Source organism: Lampris incognitus, chromosome 14 (genome assembly GCF_029633865.1).
Source record: "Lampris incognitus isolate fLamInc1 chromosome 14, fLamInc1.hap2, whole genome shotgun sequence".
NCBI lineage: Eukaryota > Metazoa > Chordata > Actinopteri > Lampriformes > Lampridae > Lampris > Lampris incognitus.
The window spans coordinates 43192081-43219118 of NC_079224.1; the positions used below are offsets into that span (position 1 = coordinate 43192081).

A 27038-nucleotide genomic window follows, 5' to 3' on the forward strand; every position below is an offset into this window, starting at 1 on the left:
CTCTATCAACGGTGTCCCACTAGGCAGGGTGAGCAGCTTCGGGTACCTTGGTGTTCACGTCGCTGATGCACACTTCACACAGACGCTTTGGTGTAAAACGGTGAGGCCGTCTCTTTATCACCTCGGGCAACTAAGGGAGTTCAGTGTCTCCCCACAGATCCAGAAAACCTTCTACTCTGGTGCAATTGAGAGCATCCTGGCAGGGTGACTCACCGCCTGGTATGGGAACTGCACCTGAGGAATTTAGAGACCGGGGCAACTCCTTGAACTGTTTGTCATGTTCCTCAAACCACTCCTGAACAAATTTTTACAGTGTGGCAGGGCGCATTATCCTGCTGCCATCAGGGAGTACCGTTGCCATGAAGGGGTGGACTTGGTCTGCAATGATGTCTAGGTAGGTGGTAGGTGTCAAAGTAACATCCACATGAATGCCAGGACCCAAGGTTTCCCAGCAGAACATTGCCCAGAGCATCACATTGCCTCCACCGGCTTGCCTTCTCCCCACAGTGCATCCTGGTGCCATCTCCAAGGTAAACGATGATGTAAAAGAAAATGTGATTCATCAGACCAGGCCACCTTCTTCCATTGCTCCATGGCCCAGTTCTGACACTCAGTGCTTTTGGCAGTGGACGTGGGCACTCTGACCAGCCTGCAGCTATACAGTCCCATACACAGCAGGCTGTGATGCACTGTGTTCTGACACCTGTCTATCATAGCTAGCATTCACTTTTTCAGCGATGTGAGCTACAGTAGCTCTTCTGTGGGATCAGACCAGATGGGCTAACCTTCGCTCCCCACGCACATCAATGAGTTTTGCGTGCCCGTGACTCTGTCGCCGGTTCAGCGGTTGTCCTTCCTTGGACCACTTTTGGTAGGTACTGACCACTGCATACTGGGAACACCCCAGTATGCAGTGGAGATGCTCTGGAGATGCTCTGACCCAGTCGTCTAGCCATCACAATTCGGACCTTGTCAAAGTTGCTCAGATCCTTACGCTTGCCCATTTTTCCTGCCTCCAACACATCCACTTGAAGAACTGACAGTTCACTTCACCAATCAAACAATCTGCAGTGTTTCTAGCAAAGGTAAAATTGCAAAATTGTCAGTTCATTATTTTTTTCAACTTCAGCCTCTGTTGATTAGCTTAACATTTTCTGAGCTGAACTCTGCACAGCACAGGAGATTGCTGGGGGAAAAAATACAAAGCTCAAAGGTGAAGCTGGCAACACTGAACAAAATCACCAAGACATAAAATTTCTGACTGAGCAAGTCAAAGCAAGTCAAATCTCTCTAAGAAGATGAGCAATAATAATTTTTAAAAAAACTTGCATTTCAGGGAAGAAATTCAAAAAACAAGAAACGAACATTCAAAAAGACAGTGAACATTCATCTGAAAAGCATTTAACAAAACAGTGAGAGTGACAATATTGGGAAACAAACTTTGACAAAAACAGGTTTTAAATAAAAGATATGACCTACACTGTTAGGCTTGTCAATTACACATAAAAACACGAGACTCGGAATCATGTTTAATGGCCATGTAGGTCTGCACTGCATGGAATCAGACGCCGATTTTGTGTCTCTCGGTGTACTTAGCAGAGAATAACAACACTACAACACAGCAAAATACGTACACAGTGACCATGTGAGTGTACACATGTGACCATGTGTACCACCACCGGTGGTACTCAGGCCGACTGTATTACGGCCCTTTAAAGTCTCCAATTTTAAACAAATATTTCACCAGCTATATTACTGTCTGATACACTTGCAGCAGTAGTACTTTTTCTTCTGATTAATTCGAGGCAGACTAGACACAGAAAAGGCGTATTGCTGCCCTCCACCGGTCATTTGTAGAACTACACTGAATGAGCTAAATCCCTATATAGAGTCCAGTTAACAGTTGTCGTTGTTTCACAATGTTTATACGCCAAGTATTGATTTCAGTGAATGATCTGTAGCTCCAGTTTCTGACAGCTCAACTTGCATCAGGCTTCTCTCCAGGTCCGGAGCCAGAGGAACGTCATTGGCTGGGCGTTTGGTTTTTATGGGCGGGCCCTGACGATCAAAGTTTTTTTCGTGCTTTTTAATGCAACAACAGATTCATATTCAATAGTTCGATATTATGTGGGTTTATATGTTAAAATATTACCATGAAATGATATGCTTATTTACTGTATATTTGAATGATGCTTAAAACCAGGGGCGATTCTAGGATCAGAGCTTTAAGCGTGCTGAGCACCCAGAGTGCTGGCCGGCCAGGCAAGATAAATTTGGGGGGGGGGGTGGATCAAACCATTTTCGAAGCATGGGGGGGTGCTGTATTTTTGTTGTTAAAATAGTACTTTTAAACCATATACTGGATATGGTTTTGACATTTCTTCAGCTTATTAAACATGGACATACAGCAAAAATAAAAAATCTCTTCAATTTTAGAGGTGCTGGGGTTCAACTTAGGGGTGCTGCAGCACCCCCAAAAATGGGCTAGAAACGCCTATGCTTAAAACTGATATCGGTGTTTGCCCTGGAATTGTTTTGAGCAGCTGTGCTGCTCTGCGCCCCGTGCGTCCACAAGCGACCCCGGCCCGTGTGCTCGTATTTGGCGGCGGGGGTTGAGGGTCACTCCCCAAGAACATTTTACGTTTTTCAATAAAAAATGTGCAACTTCACGTCATTTGGGACCATTATTATTATTACCATGTCTGCGTACAAAAAGTTGGAAACGCTAGCACAGATCATAAATAAACACCACCCAAAAAAGCTCAAAGACAAAACTTGCCAAAGGATTCAGGGGCCCAGCTACAACCATCAGATGAGGAAAGTCATGCCCCACAGTACTGAAGCCAGGGTCACTGGCAGAGCTACGTCTCTTCCCTGAGAAGAGCCGAACTGGAAAACTATCCAGGATGTAGCGAATTCGGGGGACAACGCAACCACAGGAGGTGCCGCGGCCGGGAAGCGAACCCGTGTCGCCCGCACCGCAGGAGACATCGCTAACCGCTCGACTAAAGGCTCAGACTCGCCAGCCAGCGGCCAGCGTGTCTACTTATCCATGCACGTTACAAGGAGTACCTGTTTGGGTTCATCCAGCTGGAATGACTCCGCTTGGTTCTCCAAGATGCGGGTTTGGGTGAAGGGCGGGTCACAGATTCACAACTGCTGTCCGACGTCACTAACCGCTCGGCTAAAGGGTCAGACTCGTTGGCTAAAGGGTCAGACTCGTTAGCTAGGGGCTAACGTGTCTTATTAGTAGTTTACAGTAGTAAACAACAACGCCAGCCCCCGTTTCGTTACTGAAACCTGCAAAACCGCCAGCGGAAGCTGATTCTTCAGCGACCATCCTCCCCGGGTGAGCTTTCCTCGGTGGTAAACCACTTCCTTATGTCCATTTCCGCAGAGAAACGCGATTTCCAAAAACGAAGCTAACCGGACGCTGGCCGGGGTGAAGCGGAAGCGTCGCGCTGAATTAAAACGCGCGAAACTCCCGAAAGGTGACGTCACTCACGTTGTTACGCACGACGCAAAACCGGTTTGGCAAAAAAAAAAAAAGAAAAAAGAAAAAGGCTAGCACAGCGGTGGCTAACCACGTGCCACGGAGAGCCACGTGTACGCGGGTTTTCATTCCGGCCCGACTCCACGAATTAGTAGACACGGTAGCCCTTGGCTAACGGGTCGGACCCTTCAGTCGACTGGTTAACGTTGTCGCCCGTGGTGCGGGAGATACGGGTTCGCGTCCCGGCTGTGGCGACGGTTCCCCGACTGCCCCCATGAATGCGCTGCAATAATACTGATTTCTCCTGGGACAGCCACATTCCTGGATAGGCGAGCCGGGCTAGCCTAGCTCGCTTGGCTAGGCCTAATGGACTGCTTCTCTCTGTGCAACCATCCAGGACACAGTTCTGTGGGACCCCCTCCACTTTTCCACAGCTTTCCTCCTACCCAACCACCAGTCATCCTAGGCCGAAGTGATGGTCCACGGTTGCAAGAGAGACTCAGACCGGGCTGCCTCACCCCCTCATTTAAGCCAGTCCACCCAGCTGATGTTCCTGCGGTTCCGACTCATTGCGATCTAGACCCCTCTACGAAAATGGCACCTGCCGACACAGCAGCTTCCCCACCACCGGTGGGAGCAGTGTTCAGGTGGCTCGCCATCCCACTGTGAAGCCAGAACAACAGCCCTCATCGCAGCTAATAACCTCCTCTTCCTGTCATAAGATCCTGGTGTCCCTCAACGCTCAGTTTTTGGCCCCTTCCGTTTTTTTATATACATGCCTCCTCTTGGTCAGGTTATTCAAAATCATGATGCGTTTTACCACTTTTATGCTGACGCCCACAGATCCTAGCAGCCCAGCAAATCTCACAACTTGTCTCTCTGATACTAAATCCTGGCTGTCCCAAAATGTTCTTAAATTTACTAATGATTAGTCTGAGGTCATTCTGTTCGGTCACCCAAATTCCTTCAGCCCTTTTGGTACTAATCTTGGTGGTCTGTCAAATAGCCTTACGCAGGCTGCTAGGAATGTAAGGGGTAATATTCCATTCTAACCTCTAGTCTGATAATCAAGTCAAACATGTTGTTTTCTCCAGCTGACAATCTCTGAAATCAGGTCATTTTCATCAATTGCTGGTCTACAAAAAGTTTTCCATGCTTTTATCTATTCTCGGCTTGATTATGACTCGGGTATCAGCCAGGGAGGGCTCCCTCCCTCCACCATCTGCAGTTGGTACAAAAAGCTGCTGCTCGGCTCATTACCGGGACAAAGAGGCATCCTCACATAACCCTGTGCTTGCCTGCCTGCACTGGCTCCCTGTTAGATTTTGACTTGATTTTACATTTTTATTGCTCACTTTTAAGGCCTTAAATGGTCTTGCTCCTACCTACATTTCTGATTTATTGACCTGGTATACGCCGTCTCAACCATTAAGACCTGTAGACGGAGCCCAGCTGGTTGTTCCCAGGTCTTGGTTGGTCACAAAGCGTGATCGGACGGGCTTTTACTGTTAGAGCCCCCACATGGAACTCTCTTCCCATTGAACTCAGACAGAGTCTCTAGCTTCCTTTAAATCTCCGCTTAAAACCTCTTCGTGAAAGATTTTGGGAAATGTTTGATGTGTTTATTTATACTGTTTTTAGTAGTGTTACTATTTATTTGGTGTTATTCGTTTATTGTCTTTACCTCCTCTTTGCTCACATCCTTGTCTGGTTTTCTTTCTTTTGTAAAGCACTTTGTATCATTGCTAAGAAAAGTGCTATATAAATAAAGTTATTATTATTATCATTATTCCAACACTATTAGTGGGCAGCCAATGCCCAAGCTGGCAGGATGCATACCCTGAAGAGTTTAAAGACACAACCCCATCAAGGGTGGCTGGCTACAGAGCAGGGCATTAGTGGCACTTTTCTTTCAGCGCTGCTCCATGCGGCAAAAAACAACTCCCGGATCATTTAAAGGGATTGGTTTTATAGTCAAAATCTCATTAAAGGTATGGTATCAAATAAGGAAAACGTTCAAGTTACCAAACACTTCCACTTTGGCCCCCATTTGTTATAATCATGCATTTCCCCCCTTCACAACCAGGGGCTGTTTTTCTGACCTGGAAGAGGGAAGGTCTTGTTACTACTAATGACCTGTGCACTGACCATGTAGTCTCTTGATCTGCTCAGCTTAAAGCAACATTTACACCACAGTCATCCCCTTTTTCAGGTACCCACAAATAAGGAAGTGTGTCCGAGCAAACACTTCACATTTTGAAACCTGTAATTCTCCTGATGAACTTCAGTCCCTACTGACAACTGAACCCGATACCAACAAGCTGGTCTCTGTGTTCGCGAGCGTGTACGCAGGCCAGACTGCTCCGTCCACACAGCACCTGAAGACGTCCTGGGAGAGTGAAACAGGAGTAGACATTTCAGAAGACACATGGTGATGGCAAAGAAAATCATACTTTTTTTCCGGGGGGGGGGTTCCCCCCCATTTCTCCCCAATTGTACCTGTCCAATTACCCCACTCTTCCGAGCCGTCCCAGTCACTGCTCCACCCCCGCCAGGGGGGACTTTCGCCAGGGGGACGTAGCGCGTGCGAGGATCACGCTATTCCCCCCAGCCCCCCCCCTCCCGAAAGGGCACCCCGACCGACCAGAGGAGGCGCTAGTGCAGCAACCAGGACACATACCCACAGCCGGCTTCCCACCCGCACACACGACCAATTGTGTCTGTAGAGACGCCCGACCAAGCCGGAGGTAACGGGGGGATTCAAACCAGCGTTCCCCATGTTGGTGGGCAATGGAATAGACCGCCACACTACTCGGACCCCCAAGAAAGCCATTCTTAAGGTCTGGAACAAAGAGATGTCCCTGTTTTGAAACCTGGCTCACAGAGTTCTCTAGCACTTTATATATGGAGAACATCCAATATGAGGTGTTAGGGGAGGCAAGTAGGTTTAAACAGATATGGCGACCCTTCCTCGACTATATCAGAGCACCGAGGGGACCCACAAGACACCTCAATGACTTTGACTTTTATTTTCCGTTAAACATTTGTCTTTATATACTTTTCAAAACACAGTGTACTTATATGAGCGGATGACCATAGAAACCTATGAAGAAGAGTACATTAATTACATTAATTGCCTTGTAACGGGGGGGGGGGCTAGGAGGAGGTGGGTATAATGCTCCTGTTAACCGCTTCAGAGTTTTATCTTTTTTTTCTTTGGAAAAGTCATAAATAAAATATATATATATATATAAAAAGAGTATTAAATAGCTCTGCATCCTCCACACCCCTCCCTGTCTCGTAAGCAAACTGCAGTGGATCAAGTTTTCCATTCACAGTTACAAAACAAGGTTTTGAACCATTTTCTGAAAGATCTTCATGATAAATGATGTTAGCGCGATTGGTCTAAAACCGTGAAGTTGCCTGGGATCGGTGTTCCCTGGTACGGGTATCACAGCAGGAGATTTCCAGATGGCAGGGACTGGTTACAGTCGAGTGACATCTGGAAGACGTGGTGGAGGTCAGCACAGGATGGCAATGTGGGTCCACAAATGTGATCTGGACCAGGGGCCTCCCTGATGTTTACCCGGTTTAACACTTGCCCAATATATACAGACCGGTGACAAATGGAAGGAAAAACCTGAATACTTGACCCCTACAGTGAGGGGGTCTGGGGGGCTCTGTTATGCTGTGGGGGATATTTTCCTGGCATGGTTTGGGTCCACTTACCCCCTTAGAGGGGAGCATCACTGCAGATCGATACAAAGTTATTCTGAGTGATCACCTTTGTCCTATGATGAGACATGTCTATGCTGATGGGAGTGGTCTCTTCCAGGATGACAACGCCCCCCCATCCACAGGACACAAGGGGTCACTGAACGGTTTGATGAGGATGAAGATGATGTAAACCACGTGCTATGGCCTGCACAGTCACCAGATCTCAACGTAAGTGAACACCTATGGGAGATTTTGGACCTGCGTGTTAGACAGCGCTCTCCACCAGCATCATCAAAACACCAAATGAAGAAATGTTTTCTGGAAGAATGGTGTCCATCCCTCCAGTAGAGTTCAGGGACTTGTAGAAGCTATGACAAGGAGCACTGAAGATGTTCTGGAGGCTCCTGGAGGACCAACACCTCACTAACACACTTTATGTTGGTTTTCCTTTCATTTGTCACCCGTCTGTATATACTACAGAAGTACACAGATTTATCACACGCTGAATTTCAAGGATTCATAACAGAAATGCATTCCTGAAAAGGTCAATGTCACAATTTCTTTTTAATACAGAAACTTGTGTTTGTCTTAAGTTTGACGGATATTGGTCAAAACAGTAACTTTAACAAGACCACCAGCCTCTGTCTCTGTAAAGAGACTGACAGCAGTTCCACCACCTATGTGTAGTTACAGTTTGTGACAGTACTTAGCTAACTGTGTGTGTAAGGACAGTACAAATTAAGTTAATGTCATCTGGAAGGCATGAGTACAGATCCACACACACACACACACACACACACACACACACACACACACACACACACACACACACACACACACACAGTGGTGAAACTGCTGTAATCTCATTGGCACACAACAGCAAATTGGCCAAAAAGTGTGTCAGCTGAGTGTGTGTGTGTGTGTGTGTGTGTGTGTGTGTGTGTGTGTGTGTTATTTGTGAATGCTTTGTTGTCGTATCTCGTCCACTCGGTTCCTGTGCAGTTGGAAGGCGGGGGTGATCCAGCGACCACATGAACACTGGTCACCACACCAGCTGAACGAGCCCAGTTTAGAGCTGCACTTAGGACACAGCAGCTGAGGGACACAGACACAGACACACCAGTACACGGAGATGAAACACATGAAAATAAACATAGAAGAGATGCTGTTTTATGAATGTTACAAATGGATCAGCTGATGATTGCTGGGGCAGAACAAGTCAAGTCAAGTTTAATTGAATAGCCCAACATCACGAACAGTCCCCAATACAGCAGGGAACTATACTATTCTTGACCTAAATATCCCTGTATTGTGCATTTGGTGAAATTATAACAAGTATAATAATCTTGTGAAAACAGCATGCGTGAATGAGAGGGAGGACAGCAGAATGGTGAGGATACAAGGAGTAGAGGTGACGAAGGTGTATGAGTTTACATACTTGGGGTCAACTGTCCAAAGTAACGGGGAGTGCAGAAGAGAGGTGAAGAAGAGAGTGTAAGCAGGGTGGAGTGGGTGGAGAAGAGTGTCAGGAGTGATGTGTGACAGAAGGGTACCAGCAAGAGTTAAAGGGAAGGTTTACAAGATGGTAGTGAGACCAGCTATGTTGTATGGTTTGGAGCCTGTGGCACTGATGAAAAGACAGGAGGTGAAGCTGGAGGTGGCAGAGTTGAAGATGCTAAGACTTTTACTGGGAATGATGAAGGAGGACAGGATTAGGAACGAGTATGTTAGAGGGACCGCTCAGGCTGGACGGTTTGGAGACAAAGCAAGAGAGGCAAGATTGAGATGGCTTGGACATGTGTGGAGGAGAGATGCTGGGTATATTGGGAGAAGGATGCTGAATATGGAGCTGCCAGGGAAGAGGAAAAGAGGAAGGCCAAAGAGGAGGTTTATGGATGTGGTGAGGGAGGACATGCAGGTGGGCTGGTGTGACAGAGGAAGATGCAGAGGACAGGAAGAGATGGAAACGGATGATCCGCTGTGGCGCCCCCTAACGGGAGCAGCCGAAAGTAGTAGTAGTAGTTATGAAAGTAGTATCTGGATGATTTTAGTCCATGTGCAGTGTGAGTGTGAGAGAGAGAGAGAGAGTTACCTGTCCGTCCATTACTCCAAGTAAAGCCTCTTCCATCCACTGGACTGGTTCAATAAAGTACGATGTACACTGGACCAATCCTACAACAAAGTATTAAACATAATGTTATGTGATGCGGTTACACTGAACAGCTCACATCAACCAAAACGACCCGATATTACAGCAGATTTCCTGAAAGACGGCAAGGAAACGTTCAATATTTTAAGCGCTCATTTGTGTACAAGATTAATGTTTAGATTCATGGGTCAAAGTGAAGATTGAATTTAAGGAAAAATGCTGATCACTAGAGTTGTACTAATTTTTTTTGGGGGGGGGGGATTTCCCCCCCTTTTTCTCCCCAATTGTATCTGGCCAATTACCCCACTCTTCCGAGCCACCCCGGTCGCTGCTCCACCCCCTCTGCTGATCCGGGGAGGGCTGCAGACTACCACATGCCACCTCCAATACATGAGGAGTCACCAGCTGCTTCTTTTCACCTGACAGTGAGCAGTTTCGCCAGGGGGACGTAAGGCGTGGGAGGATCACGCCGTTCCCCTCAGTTCCCCCTCCCCCCTGAACAGGTGCCCCGACCAACCAGAGGAGGCACCGGTGCAGCGACCAGGACACGTGCCCAAATCCGGCTTCCCTCCCGCAGATACAGCCAATTGTGTCTGTAGAGACGCCCGACCAAGCCGGAGGTAACAGGGGGATTCGAACCGACGATCCCTGTGTTGGTAGGCAACGGAAGAGACCGCTATGCTACCCAGATGCCCGAGTTGTAATAAAATTACCAGATTATCCAAATTATAATGAGTGAATATGCTGTCCTTCCTTATTATTACAGGATCTGAGAATTTGAGACATTTGTGTGTGAAAATGGTACACCTGAGAAAAACTGCAGTGATAGCAAGCGTCTGTAGTAAGGCACATACATGTACTGCCTCACTTTAGTCTGGTAAATATTATTACTGCCTAAAACTGATACCAGCTGTCTGTAAAGGAAACGGAAAATTCAGCTTGTAGCTGACTGGCTGGCAGATCATTTTACCTGGGAGGTTACTCGTCTTCTTGTGGCTGAAGGCTGAGGCGCCGTCTCCTACCGCATGACTGAGAATACTGGAGTCCCGGAAAAGGGTCCGTCTGCAGGGAGGACGAGAGTCATGGCAGGAAGATGAATCAGTTCATCTGGACACAAAGTTTAGTGGGAAAAACGTTTCATCACTTATCTACATGACTTCACCAGTCTCAGCTGACTGCAGGTACCCCCACCCTTATAAACACCCTTATGAACACCTTTATAAACAATACAGAGGCATAACGACCGAAACCTGTGATCAGTTTCATTTGCACACTGCAGTGACCATTAACTAGAGTTATAATGGCCATGTGTACTATTCACAGAGGGTTGGGGAATGTTTGTATTCACAGCATTTTAAGATGGTGACAGATATACTTTCAACCCCCCCCCCCCCCGGTTCAGGGATGGTTGTTCCCTCTTCACATAGATGGCCTCTTTGACTCCCCATTCAAACCAGCGTTCCTCCTTATCAAGGATGTGCACATCCTCATCCTTGAAAGAGTGGCCACTGCCCTGTAGATGGGTGTAGACTGTGTAGATGGTGTAGACTGTGGAGATGGGTGTAGACTGTGTAGATGGTGTACACTGTGGAGATGGGTGTAGACTGTGGAGATGGGTGTAGACTGTGGAGTCCTGGCCTGGCGTGTTAGCTCTTCTGTGTTGTGCCATCCTCTTGGCCAGCGTCTGTTTGGTTTCCCCGATGTACAAGTCACGGCAATCCTCCTGACACTTAACAGCGTACACTATATTCAAGGCTCAGCGTTTTCGGTTTGTATTTTTCAAAGCCATCCAGCATGCCGAATTTCGCCACAAGAGGACACTGTTACATAACCTCACACAAACAGGAACAACTTTTGGATCCGTGGAAATGTAAAATCCGGGTGAAAATCAGTTTAAACTGATCTGCTCCTTTTAAAAAATCTGGGTATTTTTGGCAAAAATCGGTAAAAACCAAAAACACTAAGCCTTGAGTATATTGCCGTTTGTGCCGGGGGACCCGATCCTTGAGGTGGACCAACTTCTGGCGCAGTGTGTTTTGGGGTTTGAAAGTAACCAGGGATTGAAAGCGGTGTTTGGAACTCTTCCGACACTCCGGCCACATAGAGAATCACCACTGGTCCTTCTTCTCTCTTCGATCGGCTGGTGCACTGTTTGGGCGTCTTCCTGACTTTGACAAACGCCCAGTTAGGATAGCCACACTTAACCAGGGCCTGTTTTCTCCTCTTCCCCGGCTGCTGTGTCGGTGGGGACGTTGTCAGCTCGGTGGTACAGCGTCCTGATGACTCCTAGTTTGTGCTCCAGTGGATGATGAGAGTCAAACCTTAAGTACTGATCAGTGTGTGTTGGTTTACGGTAAACACCAACAATCAAATGTCCCCCATCACCAGTTGCAATTTCACATGCTGAGTGTGCATCAAGGAGAGAGACATCACACACTATCCATGTGCTGACATGAACAATACACAACTTCAGCAAAAACTGTGTCAGTGTGTTTTACGAGGGTGCATACGGGTAATCTTAGACGTCTTGCATGTCTTCCACATAGAGGACAACCGTATGTCATGTAAGAGCAGGAGACGAGAGGAGGCCAAACATCAAGAGGTACCATACGGGTACCTGCAGGACACATTCTACCCACCCAGTGTTGCTCCCGTCAGTCTTCATAAATGATATCATTGCAAACGATTTACTTCTTCGACAGGTCAGCAGTCAAGATGAGCTTCTACCACGACACACTAAGAATGGATCCAAAAGAGAGAATTTCACTCAACAACAATCTCATAACACATTTTCCAAATGGAGACTATGAGTGTGCAGAGGGGTGGCACGGTGGTGCAGTGGTTAGTGCGGTTGCCTCACAGTAAGAAGGTCCTGGGTTCGAGCCCCGGCGTAGTGCAACCTTGGGGGTCGTCCTGGGTCGTCCTCTGTGTGGAGTTTGCATGTTCTCCCTGTGTCTGCGTGGGTTTCCTCCGGGGGCTCCGGTTTCCTCCCACAGTCCAAAGACATGTACGTCAGGTGAATCGGCAGTACTTAATTGTCCCTAGGTGTGAATGTGTGTGTGTGTGTGTGGGCCCTGTGACGGTCTGGCGGCCTGTCCAGGGTGTCTCCCCGCCTGCTGCCCAATGACTGCTGGGATAGGCTCCAGCATCCCGGCGACCCTGAGAGCAGGACAAGCGGTTTGGATAACGGATGGATGGAGTGTGCAGTGTCAACTTATGTTCTTTCAATCAGCTGTCATTTTCTCCCTCATCCCCCCGTGTCCTTAAATATTTGAAAGCGCATGTACAGTGTGTGTGTGTGTAAATGTTAAGGATTCCTCATATCATTCACCATTTACCTGCATTTTCTGCACCTGTAGGAAACTTCAGAGGAGGTGGAGTGGGCGGGGTCGGCAGCAAATATCTCCCTAGGAATCTGCTGCAGCTCTGCACACACACACACACACACACACACACACACACACACACACACACACACACACACACACACAATAAATGGACAGAAGTGACTGTTTCTTTCTTTCATTGATCATAATTTTCACTCATGTTGTGTTCACTTTTCCATTCTGTCTGAGCACATTTTGTTTTTACAAACTACCTGTTGTGTTCACACATGCATTTGTATATCTGTGTGTGTGTGTGTGTGTGTGTACTACCGGGGTATTTTTCTGTAATCTTGGTCAGTCTGTATTGTTTGTAAAGAGGACTCGATGTGTCCACGTCACACTGCATGGCCTCATAGAGACACAGCTGCTCCTTAAAACCATTGTTCACCCTGGAAGACACAACACCACCTCCAGTCAATCATTTATCAAAGGATAAATACAAAAATTCATTAACACAATGAAACAGAAAAAAGTAAGTCTGGACACAATGGCTTAACTAGCTGACTGATTTATTTAATCAGAATCCCAAAAATGACCCCCCACCCATCCACACACACACACACACACACACACCAAGTATATACATCATCTTGCTGTTGTATAATAATTTCGCTGGATGAGAACATACACAGAAACACACGGGTCTTACTGGACATCCGGTTTGGTATTCTGTAGTTTAAAGTAAGCGTCGTTGAAGCTCAGCTGGTGTCTCTTCATTAAGTAGGCCGTTACAATGGTAGCACTCCGGCTCCGCCCGGCCTGGCTAACACACACAGACAGACAGAGGCAGAATTAAATTCAACGACTTTTGAGTCTTCTCCAAGACACTAGCCATACGGCAGGACAACAATGTTCACACCCAGCAAGCCAACTAAATGTGGCACGGCCTCCTTTGGTTTCAGCAGCGTATTAAAAGCCTTTGTTCAGGATCGTTGAGAGACACATATAGACACTCCATCCACTGTGTGATAAGTGAAAGAGTTCAGGAACACTACAACTTAAAAGGAGAAGGTGTTTTTTTGAATTGCTGAATTAAATTTGATTACCAATGTACAAGAGCAGCCTTTCCTCCCGCGATCGCCTCCTGGATGAAAAGGAAGCAGTTGTCCATGTGACTCAGCAGGTCAGAGGTCTCCTCATCCAAAACATTGACCCATTTACTATGGAAGCCCCCTCCAGCAGGGATGAGGGGAGCAGGGTTGATGGAATCCACAGACAGGATGTGATTGACAGCAGCATCAGTCAGTGCCTGGACATCATTGAGGTCAGCTGCGGTGCCAATGTACAGACCAGGATCTACCAGGAGCATGACTGACAGAAACATTAAAAGAAAGACAGAGATAGTGAAACAGACAAGAGACAGGGAGAGAATTTGAGATGATGGTCAGGGGAGAGGGGACTAGAGAAAGAAAGGGGGAGAAAACAGACAAACTCTAGTAAGTAAGAAATTGAGACACAAAAAGAGAGACAGCATGTGAAAGTTGTGACTAAACCGGAGAACGTAAGTGTTTTTAATTTTACTTTTGTACTATGAGAGCTGCTATGAACACAGCCACTGGGGACGCACAAGCCAGGGAGAAGGATGCTGAAGACAGAGCTGCCAGGCAAGAAGAGGAAGGCCAAAGAGGAGGTTCATGGATATGGTGAGGGAGGACAGGCATGGCAGAGGAAGATGCAGAGGACAGGAAGAAGGAGGAGGAAGAGGATAGCTGCTATAAAATAAATTCAAGCTATTTTGAATATTTTACAAATGAAAGTATGAAACCATCGCCATTGTATTACATCTAAAGCAAAACATCGATAAAACGTTGGGATCAGACATAATGAACCACAATCGAGTATAAACATTCAGATCAAGTCGATTCATTAGAGAAGCATGTTTGAAAACCGAATAGTTGATCAAACAGCTGAACAATTAAAAAAATACTGTATGTCTTTATCAACGAAATTGCTATTTCCATTTCACTTAGTTAATCGTAGTCTTGTTTTGGCGTTGTCACAGCATGCTAGCTTTAGCCAGGATAACGGGCGTACCTTAATGGCGCCGCTAACCGGTTCAAACCCTCTACTCCCAGTCTTTCTTTTAAAGCCTTCGGGTTTTCCTTGACAACGGAGACTCTTTATTCCAAATTCGACCACACGATAACCAGCCACACAGACACACCGGATGTGACCCACAGTCGTGTGGCTCCAAACTTGTTTGGTTCTCCGGTTAAATCGTCCCCCCCGGAAACACGTGCCTGCGCCTCGACGGTTCCGCACAGAATTTCCAATGCGGTCGTAAAATTACAAAACAATACTTTGTTTAAATATAACTGTAAACTACTAATAAGACACGTTAGCCCCTAGCTAGCGGGTCTGACCCTTTGATCTAGCGGTTAGCGATGTCTCCCGCGGTGCGGGCGACACGGGTTCGCTTCCCGGCCGCGGCAGTTCCTGTGGTTGCCCCCCAAATTCGCTACAGTACGTTTCCAACGTCATTGGACTGACCAGTTTAGCTGGCTAGTATACTCAACAAGGCTGTTTTTGTAAGCACTGTGTTGCGTTTGCAGTCGAGCACGTGGGCAAGGGAGGGCACAGAAAAGCTGGCGAGCTAATTAATGTCCACTTCTCAGACTGGAAACATGCTTTAGAGACGTTCAAAGACCACACACAAAAGGCATATCACAAGGATGCATGTTTGAAAGCGGACAATTTCCAAATGGTTCTCAGCAAGAAAATGGATGCAGTTTCACTGAGGCTAGATTCTGAGAGAAAAAAGCAGTCCAAGAAAACAGAGAAAAACTCAAAAGCATCATTGCAACGTTGATTTTTTTGCGGTCGCCAAGAACTCGCCCTGAGAGGTGATACTGATTCAGGACCAGTGATATTGAATGAGCCAACTCACAATGACGGAAATTTCAGGGCTTTACTCAGGTTTAGGGCTACATCTGGCAACACGGTACTGTTACAACACTCGAGTAAATGTGCAGCAAACGCTAGCTACTGCAGTCCTGATGTACAAAATGAAATAATCAGCATAATTGGAGATGTGATAACAAACAAACGGGTGCAGAAAGTAAACTCCGCGCAGTGTTTCGCTGTGTTGGCAGATGAAATGAAAGATGTTTCAGGGCGGGAGCAGCTTTCTGTCTGTGTCAGACACGTGAACCAGCATGACAGCCAATACATTGTAGCGAATTCGGGGAACAACGCAACCACAGGAACTGCCGCGGCCGGGAAGCGAACCCGTATCGCCCGCACCGCAGGAGGCATCGCTAACCGCTAGACTAAAGGGTCAAACCCGCCAGCCAGCGGCCAGCGTGTCTTCTTATCCATGCACGTTACATTACCCCCCCTCCTTCGGGAAGCGCGTCCCCGCGCTTAAAGCCTATCAACTCCTTCACGCCTCAGGGGGCATGCGCTTCCGATGGCCTTACGGTCGCCCCATTCCACTTCTGACACCAATGTAGCGAATTCGGGGGGCAACCATAGAAACTGCCGCGGCCGGGACGCGAACCCGTGTCGCCCGCACCGCGGGAGACGTCGCTAACCGCTCGACTAAAGGATCGGACCGGCGTGTCAGCGGCTAGCGTGTCTACTTATCCATGCACGTTACAATAGCATCAGAGAGGATTTTTTGTCCTTTGTCGATATCGAGAAGTTAACCGGGGAGGCAATCGCCAATTCAATCGAAAGTCAGTTGACCAATGCAGGCGTTGATTTACGACGCAATATTTACATTCAACGAGCTTTTAGACCCTCTGTGCGATCCAGCCTGCAGAAAATCAGCGAAACCTTCACAGGAGACACATCTGTCAAAGCCACTCGGCTCTTTGATCCAACTGACAATGCAGAATTCATGCTGTCCGTGAATGTGAGTGAGAAGATGCTTGCAAAAACCTACCACCTGTCCACCTTCCTTCAGAAGGAAAATTGTGACTTGGTGAGCTGCGTTTCGGCTGCTGATGCTGTTATTAAGCAGGTAGATGAGATGAGGGCTAACTCTGAGGCGGAGTTCAGGCAGATTTTCCAAAAGACCTCTTCCCAAGCAGCCAAGTATGGGGTTGGATTTCGACCACGAAGAGGCATGGACTGCAATGAGGATCCACTGAAGGCCTGTGAAAATCACTACCGGCAAAAGCTTTTCATAGTCATGCTTGACTTTTATTCATCACGGATGAAGGAACGCTTCAGCAAACACAGAAACGTGATCTCCAACCTCTGCTCCTTACCGCCATCTAAGGTCAGCATGCTGAACGACAGCTCAGCTCAAGCGCTCTCCAACCTGTATCCTGGTGAAGTGTCACCGCATAGGCGTTTCTAGCCCATTTTTGGGGGTGCTGCAGCACCCCTAAATTGAACCCCAGCACCCCTAAAATTGAAGAGATTTTTTATTTTCTTACTGTATGTCCATGTTTAATAAGCTGAAGAAATGTCAAAACCATATCCTGTATATGGTTTAAATGTAATATTTTAACAACAAAAATACAGCACCCCCCCCATGCTTCGATCCACCCCCCCAAATGTATCTTGCCTGGCCGGCCAGCACTCTGAGTGCTCAGCACCCCTAAAGCTCTGATCCTAGAATCGCCCCTGTGTCACCGCATCTGGAAGTTGTAAAGTCAGAAATTGACACCTGGCGGGATAAATGGAAAGAGGCAACTTATGTTCCACAAAACGCCATTGAGGCGTTAAATGCCTGTAACAGTGAGTTGTTTCCAAGCATCTTCAAGCTTCTCCGCGTTTTGACCACGCTTCCTGTCACCAGTGCCCATGTCGAGAGAAGTTTTTCCCGTCTTTTATATATCCCATAGGTAAAAAAATATGTGGACGCGAAGGAAGTCCGAGAGCCCGGAAACGATGAAAATACATTCGAGGTCGATTGTGCGTTAAAACACCCGCCAACTCTTACATTGTGCTATCGTTGTTCGCATGTAGTGCGTTGAGCGAAACACTGTCACACCATCAGTGTTGAAATGTGTCGGCGAAACCCTTCAACACTCACTGTATTATTCTTCTTCAGCTCTACTCTTCAGCATCAAGATTTCTGGGGAACTGCCAGCCCAGGCCAAGCCGGACCCCTGGGGGGACACCACGGGCCTTTACACCCTCAGCTCCACTCCAACGGAGACCAAACCTGGCAGCCCTCCCTCAGTGACCCTGACTGGTCTAACTGGGGACCTGAATCCCAGATCAACCCACCCTCTCAACTCCATCAAACGCCGGCTGCAGTGTCCCTAAAGCATCATAGTAGAACAGGAATGGTTAGACAGGTCACTTCCTAACATGTCATGGATTAATCCATTTCATCGCACTGAAGGTGGCTGTGAAGTAAGACAGTGGCAGTGTTGAAATGAACACGGAATAATAATCTGATGACACGTGAGAGTTGGAAAATTCAACACCCATCGATGCGCAATTGTATGCGTTTCCTATGACAACACATGGGTGTTTTCAAAATATTCAGCACCGGCCATCTTCAGTGCCTGAATGGAAATGGCCTCATCTGTTCTTTTTTTGACCTCCACTTTGGCAATACAGCTAAACAACCTTGCACCATTTGCCCTTACTCAAACTTTATTAGCAAGACAAGAAATGCTTCGGCATCAAATCACACAACAACTGAGCAACATGGACATATACTAACAAAATAAATCTATGATGGCTTCAATGAATACACGTAAAACAAAATTATAGAAACAAAAAAAATAAAAGCTACATGGATTTGACAACAAATTCAAAGTAAACTGAATAATTTGGAGGCAAAATTACAAATCAGACCAGAATGTGAGGCCGTCATACTATTGAAAAAATGTTGTTATTACTATGATTTTAAAGAGACAAAAATCAATAGCAGTGACAGAAACAGAAAAAAGTTGATAAATTGAGTAAAACATTAAATACTCAAAGATTCTAGTAGCCCATCATATGGCATTACATTCATCCTCCTGGTTGGTTTAACTGACTGGATTTGCATGGACTAAAACATTACTAAGGGTGACTCCCTCGACCCATGGCTCCTCCTCTTCGAGTGAAAGTCTCACCTGAAGAAAGGCAGAAGGAGAAAGAGGGAAGGGGGAAAAAATAGAGAACAAGCCACAGCTTTATCCAACAACAACTTTGTACATCACCCTACCCCAATTACGGACTTGATTTCAGAAATGTGTATGCTGCCTTATGCTTCAGCAAATCTAATAAACAGCTTCTTCACTTCAACATCAGTGTCAGAGTCGACTCTTTAACTCTACAGGTGAGTTGCTAAGCAGGTAATGCATCAGAGCTTAAAGCTAGACAGGGGGAAATGGAAACTGCTTCCCAAATCCAGCAAGAAATTGTGAACAAAATTTAGACATCACAGCCCTATGCATTTGACAACAGACTAAGTGCTGATGGCCGCCTCTTGGTCCAAGTGTCCAAAAATAGTCGGGTCAGAAACGACTCTGCGGGATGGGGATGAGCTGGAAAGACAGAAGCTATCAACACAGCAGGTTGGTTACTGTCAGATATCTCACCTCTGCGGATGAATGTGGTCCTGGCGTCCCCTCTTCCTCTGGATCCTGCTCCTCTCGCTATAAGACCGCTGCTCTGGGCTTGGCTGACCAGGAGGCGGCGCTGAGTAATATTACTGGTGTCTACAAATGAAAGGGGTGACCATGTTTTGTTACCCAGAAACATGTTAGGGGGTGACTATGGATGGGCCCAGCAAACTCAGGAAAGGAAGGAAATACCTGGCTCCTGGCTGGTGGATGGCGGGCCAGCATCATCACTCTGTTGTCCTGTTGGCTCTATGTCTACCCGGCTCTCTAAAGAAGCTTCTGTACTAGAACTAGAGGAAAACGCACACACACACAGAGCATTCAGTATCACCCAGTAGTTATTTATCAATGAGTAAATGTTGGATTTCCTGCATGTTCCTCCATTGAGAATATACACCGATCAGCCAAAACATTAAAACAACCTGCCAAATATTGTGCCGCCAAAACAGCTGTGACCCTTCAAGGCATAGACTCTACAAGACCCTTGAAGGTGTCCTTTGGTACCTGGCACCAAGACGTTAAGCAGCAGATCCTTTAAGTACTGTAAGTTGTGAGGTGGGGCCTCCATGGACCAGACCCGTTTTTCCAGCACATCCCACAGATGTTCGATCGGATTGAGATCTGGGGAATTGGGAGGCCAAGGCAGCACCCTGAACTCTGTCATGTTCTTCAAACCATTCCTGAACAATTTTTACAGAGTGGCAGGGTGCATTATCCTGCTGAAAGAGGCCGCTGCCATCAGGGAACACAGTTGGCATGAAGGGGTGTAGCTGGTCTGCAACCATGTTTAGGTAGGATGTACGTGTCAAAGTAACATCCACATGAATGCCAGGACCCAAGGTTTCCCAGCAGAACATTGCCTAGAGCATCACACTGCCTCCGCCAGCTTGCCTTCTTCCCACAGTGCATCCTGGTGTCATCACTCCCCAAGGTAAACGACACACATGCACCCAGCCGTCCACATTATACAAAAGAAAACATGATTCATCAGAGCAGGTCACCTTCTTCCATTGTTCCATGGCCCAGTTCTGATGCTCACGTGTCCATTGTAGGTGCTTTCGGCAGTGGACGGGGGTCATCATGGACACTCTGACTGGTCTAAGGCTACACAGCCCCATACACAGCGAGCTGTGATGCACTGTGTGTTCTGACACCTGTCTATCATAGCCAGCATGAACTTTTTCAGCCTTTTGAGCTACAGTAGCTCTTCTGTGGGTTGTAATGAGATAATCAATGTTATTCATTTCACCTGTCCGTGGTTTTAATGTTTTGGCTGATCGGTGTATGTTTCATCTACCACCCTCCGAAGAGAGGTCAGGGCTTAAGACCGAGCACAAAGCAGGACCACAGGAGGGAAGGGGATCAAACCTAATTTTATGCGATTGCCAATAAAATAAATGAATTTTAAAAAGTGCTACTTCGGCTCTGATGCAGCCGCTTCTGTCTGTAGCCGCCACTTTGTGGTCTCGAGCAACATCCCATCCACAGCACTATCTGACTGATTACACGTCATGAGTAATAGCCTATCGACACGCATTTGCAGACTGGAGCACGAAACAGCTCCGCTCGCTTTCTGGAGCGGTGTTTCGGATGTGAGGTAGGAGATACTGACCAAGCTGCAATAAACATCACAATCATCTTCGCTGAAGTTGTAAAAATAGCACAATCTTATGACCTACTTCTGTGACAATGAGCATGCCCAGTTCCCCAGTTACACCACTGAAAATGCCCTAATAATGCACTTTGTTGCAGTGATATACAGTTAACTATAATCAGATAACAGAGTTAAGTAGTAGTAGACTAATGTGGATATGATGACCAAACAGGTAGAAGCAAATAGTAGAGCAGCTACAACCGGCTAACAAGTTCAGGACATTTCATCCCTTTACTGTAATGCAGCCTTTTAAGCCAAGAAAAGGCAACACTTAACCATATCACAATATTATGATATCCAAAATCCCAGACGATATCTAGTCCAATGTCACGATACCAATACAATACCAATATATCGCCAAGTCCTATTTTGGCTACATTCACTGAAGATTAAAACCTAAGAGCAGTTCAGATCTGTTGTAAATATGCACCACATGCCTACTGGTCAACCACTTCCTTTGAAGAGACCTTCATCACAAGATTTTACATCTTCTGTCAATTCTGAACTTGTAAAGGTTTATTTTTCTTTTTAGATGTTTTGTTTGGTGACGTGTCCTGATACTTCAGCCCTCAGACAAACGTATATGCTAAGAGTACGCAGGTTTTCCCTCCAACCAATACTACACACGGTGATTTAATTCATGCATCTGTCATCTTTGAAGGTTAGTTTATCATTGTAGCTACTGAGCATTGCCAGAGTTACGTAGGTTTGTAGTCACAAGCTCGCTCCTTTAACCTCAAGGCGTGACCAGCGAAAAGACATTAGGTCCGGCTTTGAATGGTTAAAAGCAGCTCACCCCTCTCCTTCCTGCTCCATGAAGACCTCATCTCCATCATCTGTAGCTGCCGCCATTGTAGTGGATGCAGTTACCATAGGAACAGACTGGGAGGCCATGTTGTCTCCGCTGTCTGAGGGCAGAGACTCTGTAAAGACCGTCACTGCGGGAAAGGGGGAGAAATCATTATTTCATGTTCTGCATTGTGTTTTACAACAGAAACCTTGTTACTGTTACCCTCCACATGACACTGCTCATGACTTACCAGCTGAGCCAGCGAGGCTCGCCTGCAACAACAGCGAGGACATCTGCACACTGTCTTTAACTTAAATTACCAAATGTCCAAAGAACTATTGTCGGTCACATATTTTAAGGGGAAATGTCATAGGGGTGCCTCCTATAGCTGAATAATGGTTAGAGCGCATACCACATGGTTGCAATGTCGCCGGTTTGAATCCAGCCGGCAACCTATGCTGCATGTTATACCCCTCTCCCGTCCTCATTTCCTGTCTACCGCTTCACTGCACTGACTAAAAAATAAATAAAATAAAATAAATAAAAAAACAAACAAAAAAAAATAAAATAGATGGGAGTCATAATCCTTGAGGTCAGCATATTATGTCCCGGTTGTCAACTGTGAACGCTGCATTCCTAAATCATAGCAAGGCCTTTATTTTATGCGTGCACTTATATGTATATATATGTGTGTGTGTGTGTGTGTGTGTGTGTGTGTGTGTGTGTGTGTGCATTACCTGGAGCAGCCACCTGTAGCGGTGTGGTAGGGACACTCCTCCCTCCTCCCTCTTCCTCATGAGCAGCCAGAAACAAGGGGGACTCATACATTCCTAGACCTATACACACACACACACAATCATCAAGATGTCTCTGTACCTATTATGTTTTTGTACAGTCTTCATGTAGTGCAGAAGGGACGTCACGGGTGTTTGTGTCGGTTGTACCTCCTTGTGACGCCAGCTGTCCCAGGTCCGAGTGTGAGGCTGATGCCTGAGGCAGCAGGTCTTCAGGAGGTCCAAACCTGAACCTGGTTGACAGACCTGCTACCTGAGGAGAGCTATGGAGATGAAAGTTACTCCTAAGTTAATTAAAGACAGAGAGATGAATTGTGTGTGTGTGTGTGTGCGCGCGTGTGTGGATCTTACTGTATAGCCTCAGCAAAGCCATCAGTACGGAGTGGGACCACGAGAGTGGGAGTACTGGGAACCATCCTGTCATCCTCATCAAAGAAATGTTGCTGCAAAACACACACACACACACACACACACACACACACACACACACACACACACACACACACACACACACACACACACACACACACAGTTCTCAGTCAATACTAATGATGCAGATCTGTCATGCCACTTAAACAGGATTGTGTTTCACACAAACGACACAATCCACACAAAATGTCCTATTTGGTAAAAAAACAACATACATTGAAAGTTTAAAACGAAAAGAAATGTTTCCATCAACTTCTAAAAGCAAACAAATACACCTCTTCAAAATGTCTCTTACCATACTGCCAATCCCTGGGGTCAGTTGAGGTCCTCTCCCTACTGACGGTCTGCGTAGCTGAGTGGACTGTCTCTAAAAACAGACAGACATCATCAGAATCAGAATCAGAAACACTTTGCCATTTCATTTCATGCACTTGCGCACATGAAACGAAACGAACCATCGTTTCCCCCAGCCCACAGCAGTGCAACACAAAAACACATATCCAAAACCACAAGAACTACAAGAAAACATATCCAAACTAGCAAATATACCTAAAATATAAATAAATGAATAAATGAATAAATTAAAAAAAAATTTAGATCGCTGTCCAGGAGAAGAAACGCCAGCCAGGATGACTGTTGGAACTTCCGGTCTGCATGGGCTAGCAGTTAGCTTAGCCTGGCCAGCTTCTGCGTCCTGTCAGACCGCCCTCGGTGTTTCCTCTTCAGGGATCAGACATAATGAGCCCACAGGACGCAGCAGACCAGGCTCCCTCAGCTGATCCAATGCTAGCTCTCCCAGCCAGACAGTTTCCACACACCTCCCCGCACTCCACACGACGACACTAAAAACACAGTCAAGGCCGCCAGACCGCCCTCGGTGTTACCGGAACTGTCGGTCTGCATGGGCTAGCAGTTAGCTTAGCCTGCCCCGCTTCCGCATCCTGTCAGACCGCCCTCGGTGTTACCGCTTCGGTTGCAGCTCCAGGCAGGGCTGTGGTCCCTGGGCCCACAGGACGCAGCAGACCAAGCTCTCCCAGCCATCAATCGAAGACACAACTTAGATGCAGACGTGGACAAAGACACTGCATGGACGGTACTGGGGGAGGCCGCCACAAACGTGAATTTGCTCCGCCATCTTTCTACACAGGAAGTGGCCCACGCTTGATACTATCAATCACTGTTACTATGGCCGTAGAGATAAGCTCATCTATAGATCAGCTGTTTAGCCATCTATCACACTGGTAAATCATTCAACTTTTTTTCTCCCCCTTTCGCTCCCCAGTTTGCAAGTTCCTGTTCTGCTCAGGTCCCACCACCCACCAGAGCAGAGTGATGCTACAAGCTACAGCCTACACCTATGTGTGTACTTTCAAGTGCACCTGTACCTGTGTGTGTGGGGGTCCCAGCTCTGGGGCGGGGGGCTGGATGTAGAGGCGCGGTGGGAGGGGGTGGTGGGGCCGACGAGGTTGAGGGAGACGAGGGGTGAGGGAGGAAGTAGAGGGAGCTGAGGCGGAAGCAGGAGGGAGGTGGAGCGGCTCTCTAGGGTGGTCTGGCTCCGATGTGTTGCTGCTGCTGCCTTCACCCGAAACAAACAAGACAAAGAAATACTGCTGTTAGATAATCCTCAAAGAAAAAAAATATTTACAGCAAACATTTAAAACTGAATGACAGAAATAAAGTTGCACTGTCCCACCACAACCAATTAGACACAGACATGTTGAAACTGGTCGCAACGCTACAAATTACACACAAATACAATGCTATACATTTCACACAAATACAATGCTATAAATTAACAGGATGGATAAAAATGTAACAGTATTTCATCATAACAAGGCTGAAGGGGGAAGTAAAACGGTAGCTGTGGTTCAAGCGAGTTACACGAATCACTGAAGTCAGTTTTTAGTATAGCAAGCGAGGTCAAAAACCTCATCAATTATCTCATTAAAAACAACTAAAGTTATTGCTTAATCCATGACTGAGGGTGTTTTACTTCAATAGTCACCTTTTTTTTGGGGGGGGGGGGTTCGGGGTTCCCCCGTTTTCTCCCCAAATTGTACTTGGCCAATTACCCTATTTTCCGAGCCGTCCCAGTTTCTGCTCCACCCCCTCTGCTGATCCGGGGAAGGCTGCAGACCACCACATGCCTCTTCCCATACATGTGGAGTCACCAGCCGCTTCTCTTCACCTGACAGTGAGGAGTTTCGCCAGGAGGACGTAGCGCGTGGGAGGGTCACGCTGTTCCCCCCAGTTCCCACTCCCCCCTGAACAGGCCCCCCCGACCGACCAGAGGAGGCGCCAGTGCAGCGACCAGGACACATACCCACATCCGGCTTCCCACCTGCAGACACGGCCAATTGTGTCTGTACAGATGCCCAACCAAGCCAGAGAAACACGGGGATTCGAACCAGCGATCCCCATGTTGGTAGGCAACGGAACAGACCGCTATGCTACCCAGAGACCAACAGTCACTTTAACAGAGAAGGTTATAAACAACAGTCAGAAAAAGGATGATCATCTTAAAACTATCCTTCTATTATTTGCAGCGCTTTGTTTAGCGTTTAGTGCTGACTTGAAGAGTCGAAAATTAAATGATTATAATTTTGGTAAACTGAATTAATGTTTTAGTCATTTATCAAGTAGAATTACTAAATACTCACTGGTTAGGGCTTTACAAATGTTAAGATTTTGTTTTGCCTTTCCCTGATTCATTATAATTGTAAAGTTATATATTTATAACAATAACTGTTATTATAAAACAATTACAAAATATACACATGCTTTCGGGGTAGTTTTGGCTGCTGGTCAGACTGATTAAACAATTTTAAGATATCATTTCTGAACTCGTGATGGGCATTTTTCATTATACTTGACATTTTATTAGACTAAATGACTTACTAACTGAAAATACAATGAAAATCATATTAGTTGCAGTCAAGCAGTTTTGTTTGTGCAGGTTCACTCATGAAATAGTGATTAAAATAATGCGAAGTTTAAAGAGCCATGCCTACTCCAAATACTGACAAAAGTCAGATGGAAGTGATGTAAATTGTAGTAATTTATATATTAAGCCATTCCAGCTATGTGGAGTGATTGTCAAGCGTGGTATGATGAGCAGCACAAAGCATCAGCTAGAAGGGCGTGACACTGAGAGGTTGGCTTACTGCTGTGGGAGGGGTCGGCGGTCCGCTGGGAAGACTGAGAGGAGGCTCTACTAAGGTTCTCCTCATCAATGGTGGCTTCCGATGGCTCTCCCTCTTCATTCTCCTCTCCCCCTCCTCCCTCCTCCCCCGTCTCTCTGCTCCCCTCGTTACTCTCTTCCCCTACCATCCCCCTATCACCGGCATCCCCATCTTCATTATCTTCCTCTTCCTCCTTGTACTGAGGCAGACACAATGAGGTGGAAAATTAGCAACAGCCAAGAGATGATAAACCGACAAACTAATTATGAAAACCAATGGGGAAAAAAAGAGGGGAGCAAAATAAGGGATTAAGCAGGACCTCTTCCTCATCGTCTTCTTTCTCCTCCTCCTCTTTGCTCTCATGGCTCTCGCTGTCAGTGTCGATCACAATGAAATCCCTCTCCTGGGGGATGACCTGTGGGGTCATCGGATCAGACGGGACCGACTGGGACATGCCTCCTTCTTCTTCCTCGTCTTCCTCAGCTAGGACCGGAAGACCCTCCTCGGGGAGTTCCTACACATAAACAGCAGTCGTCTGACATTTGACTTCCTGTTTTTTCCAGGCCTACCTTCATCTTTAAATACGATTTTTAAACTGTAGTATTCACCTGCTAACATGAACTGACATGATATGCACTCCTGGCTACGATACATCTATGATACTGATGTCCATTTACTTTATCTGAACCACCCCCCCCTTTTCTCCCCAATTGTACTTGGCCAATTACCCCACTCTTCCAAGCCGTCCCGATTGTTGCTCCACCCCCTCTGCCGATCCGGGGAGGGCTGCAGACTACCGCATACCTCCTCCGATACAAAAGGAGTCACCAGCCACTTCTTTTCACCTGACAGTGAGGAGTTTCGCCAGGGGGACGTAGCACATTGGAGGATCACACTATTCCCCCCCAGTTCCCCCTCCCCCCTGA

The 27038-nt window shown here is 46.7% G+C and overlaps 2 protein-coding genes across 3 annotated transcripts in view; both read right to left on the reverse strand.

Annotated features, from left to right (window-relative positions):
- Positions 1-6522: 6522 nt before the first annotated feature.
- On the reverse strand, positions 6523-14937 carry dusp12 (dual specificity phosphatase 12). 2 transcript variants are annotated; one of them, XM_056293408.1, is made up of 8 exons: positions 14780-14937; positions 13792-14056; positions 13395-13508; positions 13016-13134; positions 12698-12785; positions 10330-10421; positions 9303-9382; positions 6523-8305 (listed from the first exon to the last, which is right to left on the reverse strand). In XM_056293408.1, exons 2-8 carry the CDS (start codon positions 14052-14054, stop codon positions 8162-8164), a joined length of 900 nt encoding a protein of 299 aa, XP_056149383.1. In that variant the 5' UTR covers positions 14055-14056; positions 14780-14937; the 3' UTR covers positions 6523-8161. The 2 variants fall into 2 exon arrangements, with proteins under 2 accessions (XP_056149383.1, XP_056149382.1); XM_056293407.1 differs by having other exon boundaries at positions 13792-14144.
- Positions 14938-18293: 3356 nt separating this feature from the next.
- LOC130123365 (nucleoprotein TPR-like) overlaps positions 18294-27038 on the reverse strand; it is a 64384-nt gene continuing 55639 nt past the window's right edge. Inside the window, exons 45-55 of the mRNA XM_056292503.1 lie at positions 26432-26626; positions 26095-26311; positions 24316-24506; positions 23226-23297; positions 22853-22944; positions 22652-22764; positions 22445-22543; positions 21714-21855; positions 19456-19553; positions 19240-19359; positions 18294-18771 (exon numbers count right to left, since the gene is read on the reverse strand). Coding sequence (XP_056148478.1) covers positions 18719-18771; positions 19240-19359; positions 19456-19553; positions 21714-21855; positions 22445-22543; positions 22652-22764; positions 22853-22944; positions 23226-23297; positions 24316-24506; positions 26095-26311; positions 26432-26626 — 1392 coding nt within the window. The 3' untranslated portion in view covers positions 18294-18718. The remainder of the gene's footprint in view (positions 18772-19239; positions 19360-19455; positions 19554-21713; positions 21856-22444; positions 22544-22651; positions 22765-22852; positions 22945-23225; positions 23298-24315; positions 24507-26094; positions 26312-26431; positions 26627-27038) is intronic.

What these genes read in the sequence shown, in the direction of transcription:
- dusp12 (XM_056293407.1), bottom strand. Translation starts at nt 14,069, where the DNA reads ATGTTTCTGTCAGTCATGCTCCTGGTAGATCCTGGTCTGTACATTGGC. An exon ending in AAGGCTGCTCTTGTACATTG is followed by an intron (nt 13,509 to 13,791) that starts GTAATCAAATTT and finishes TGTGTGTGTTAG; the next exon opens with CCAGGCCGGGCGGAGCCGGA. An exon ending in TTGGAGTAATGGACGGACAG is followed by an intron (nt 8,306 to 9,302) that starts GTAACTCTCTCT and finishes TGTGTCCCTCAG; the next exon opens with CTGCTGTGTCCTAAGTGCAG.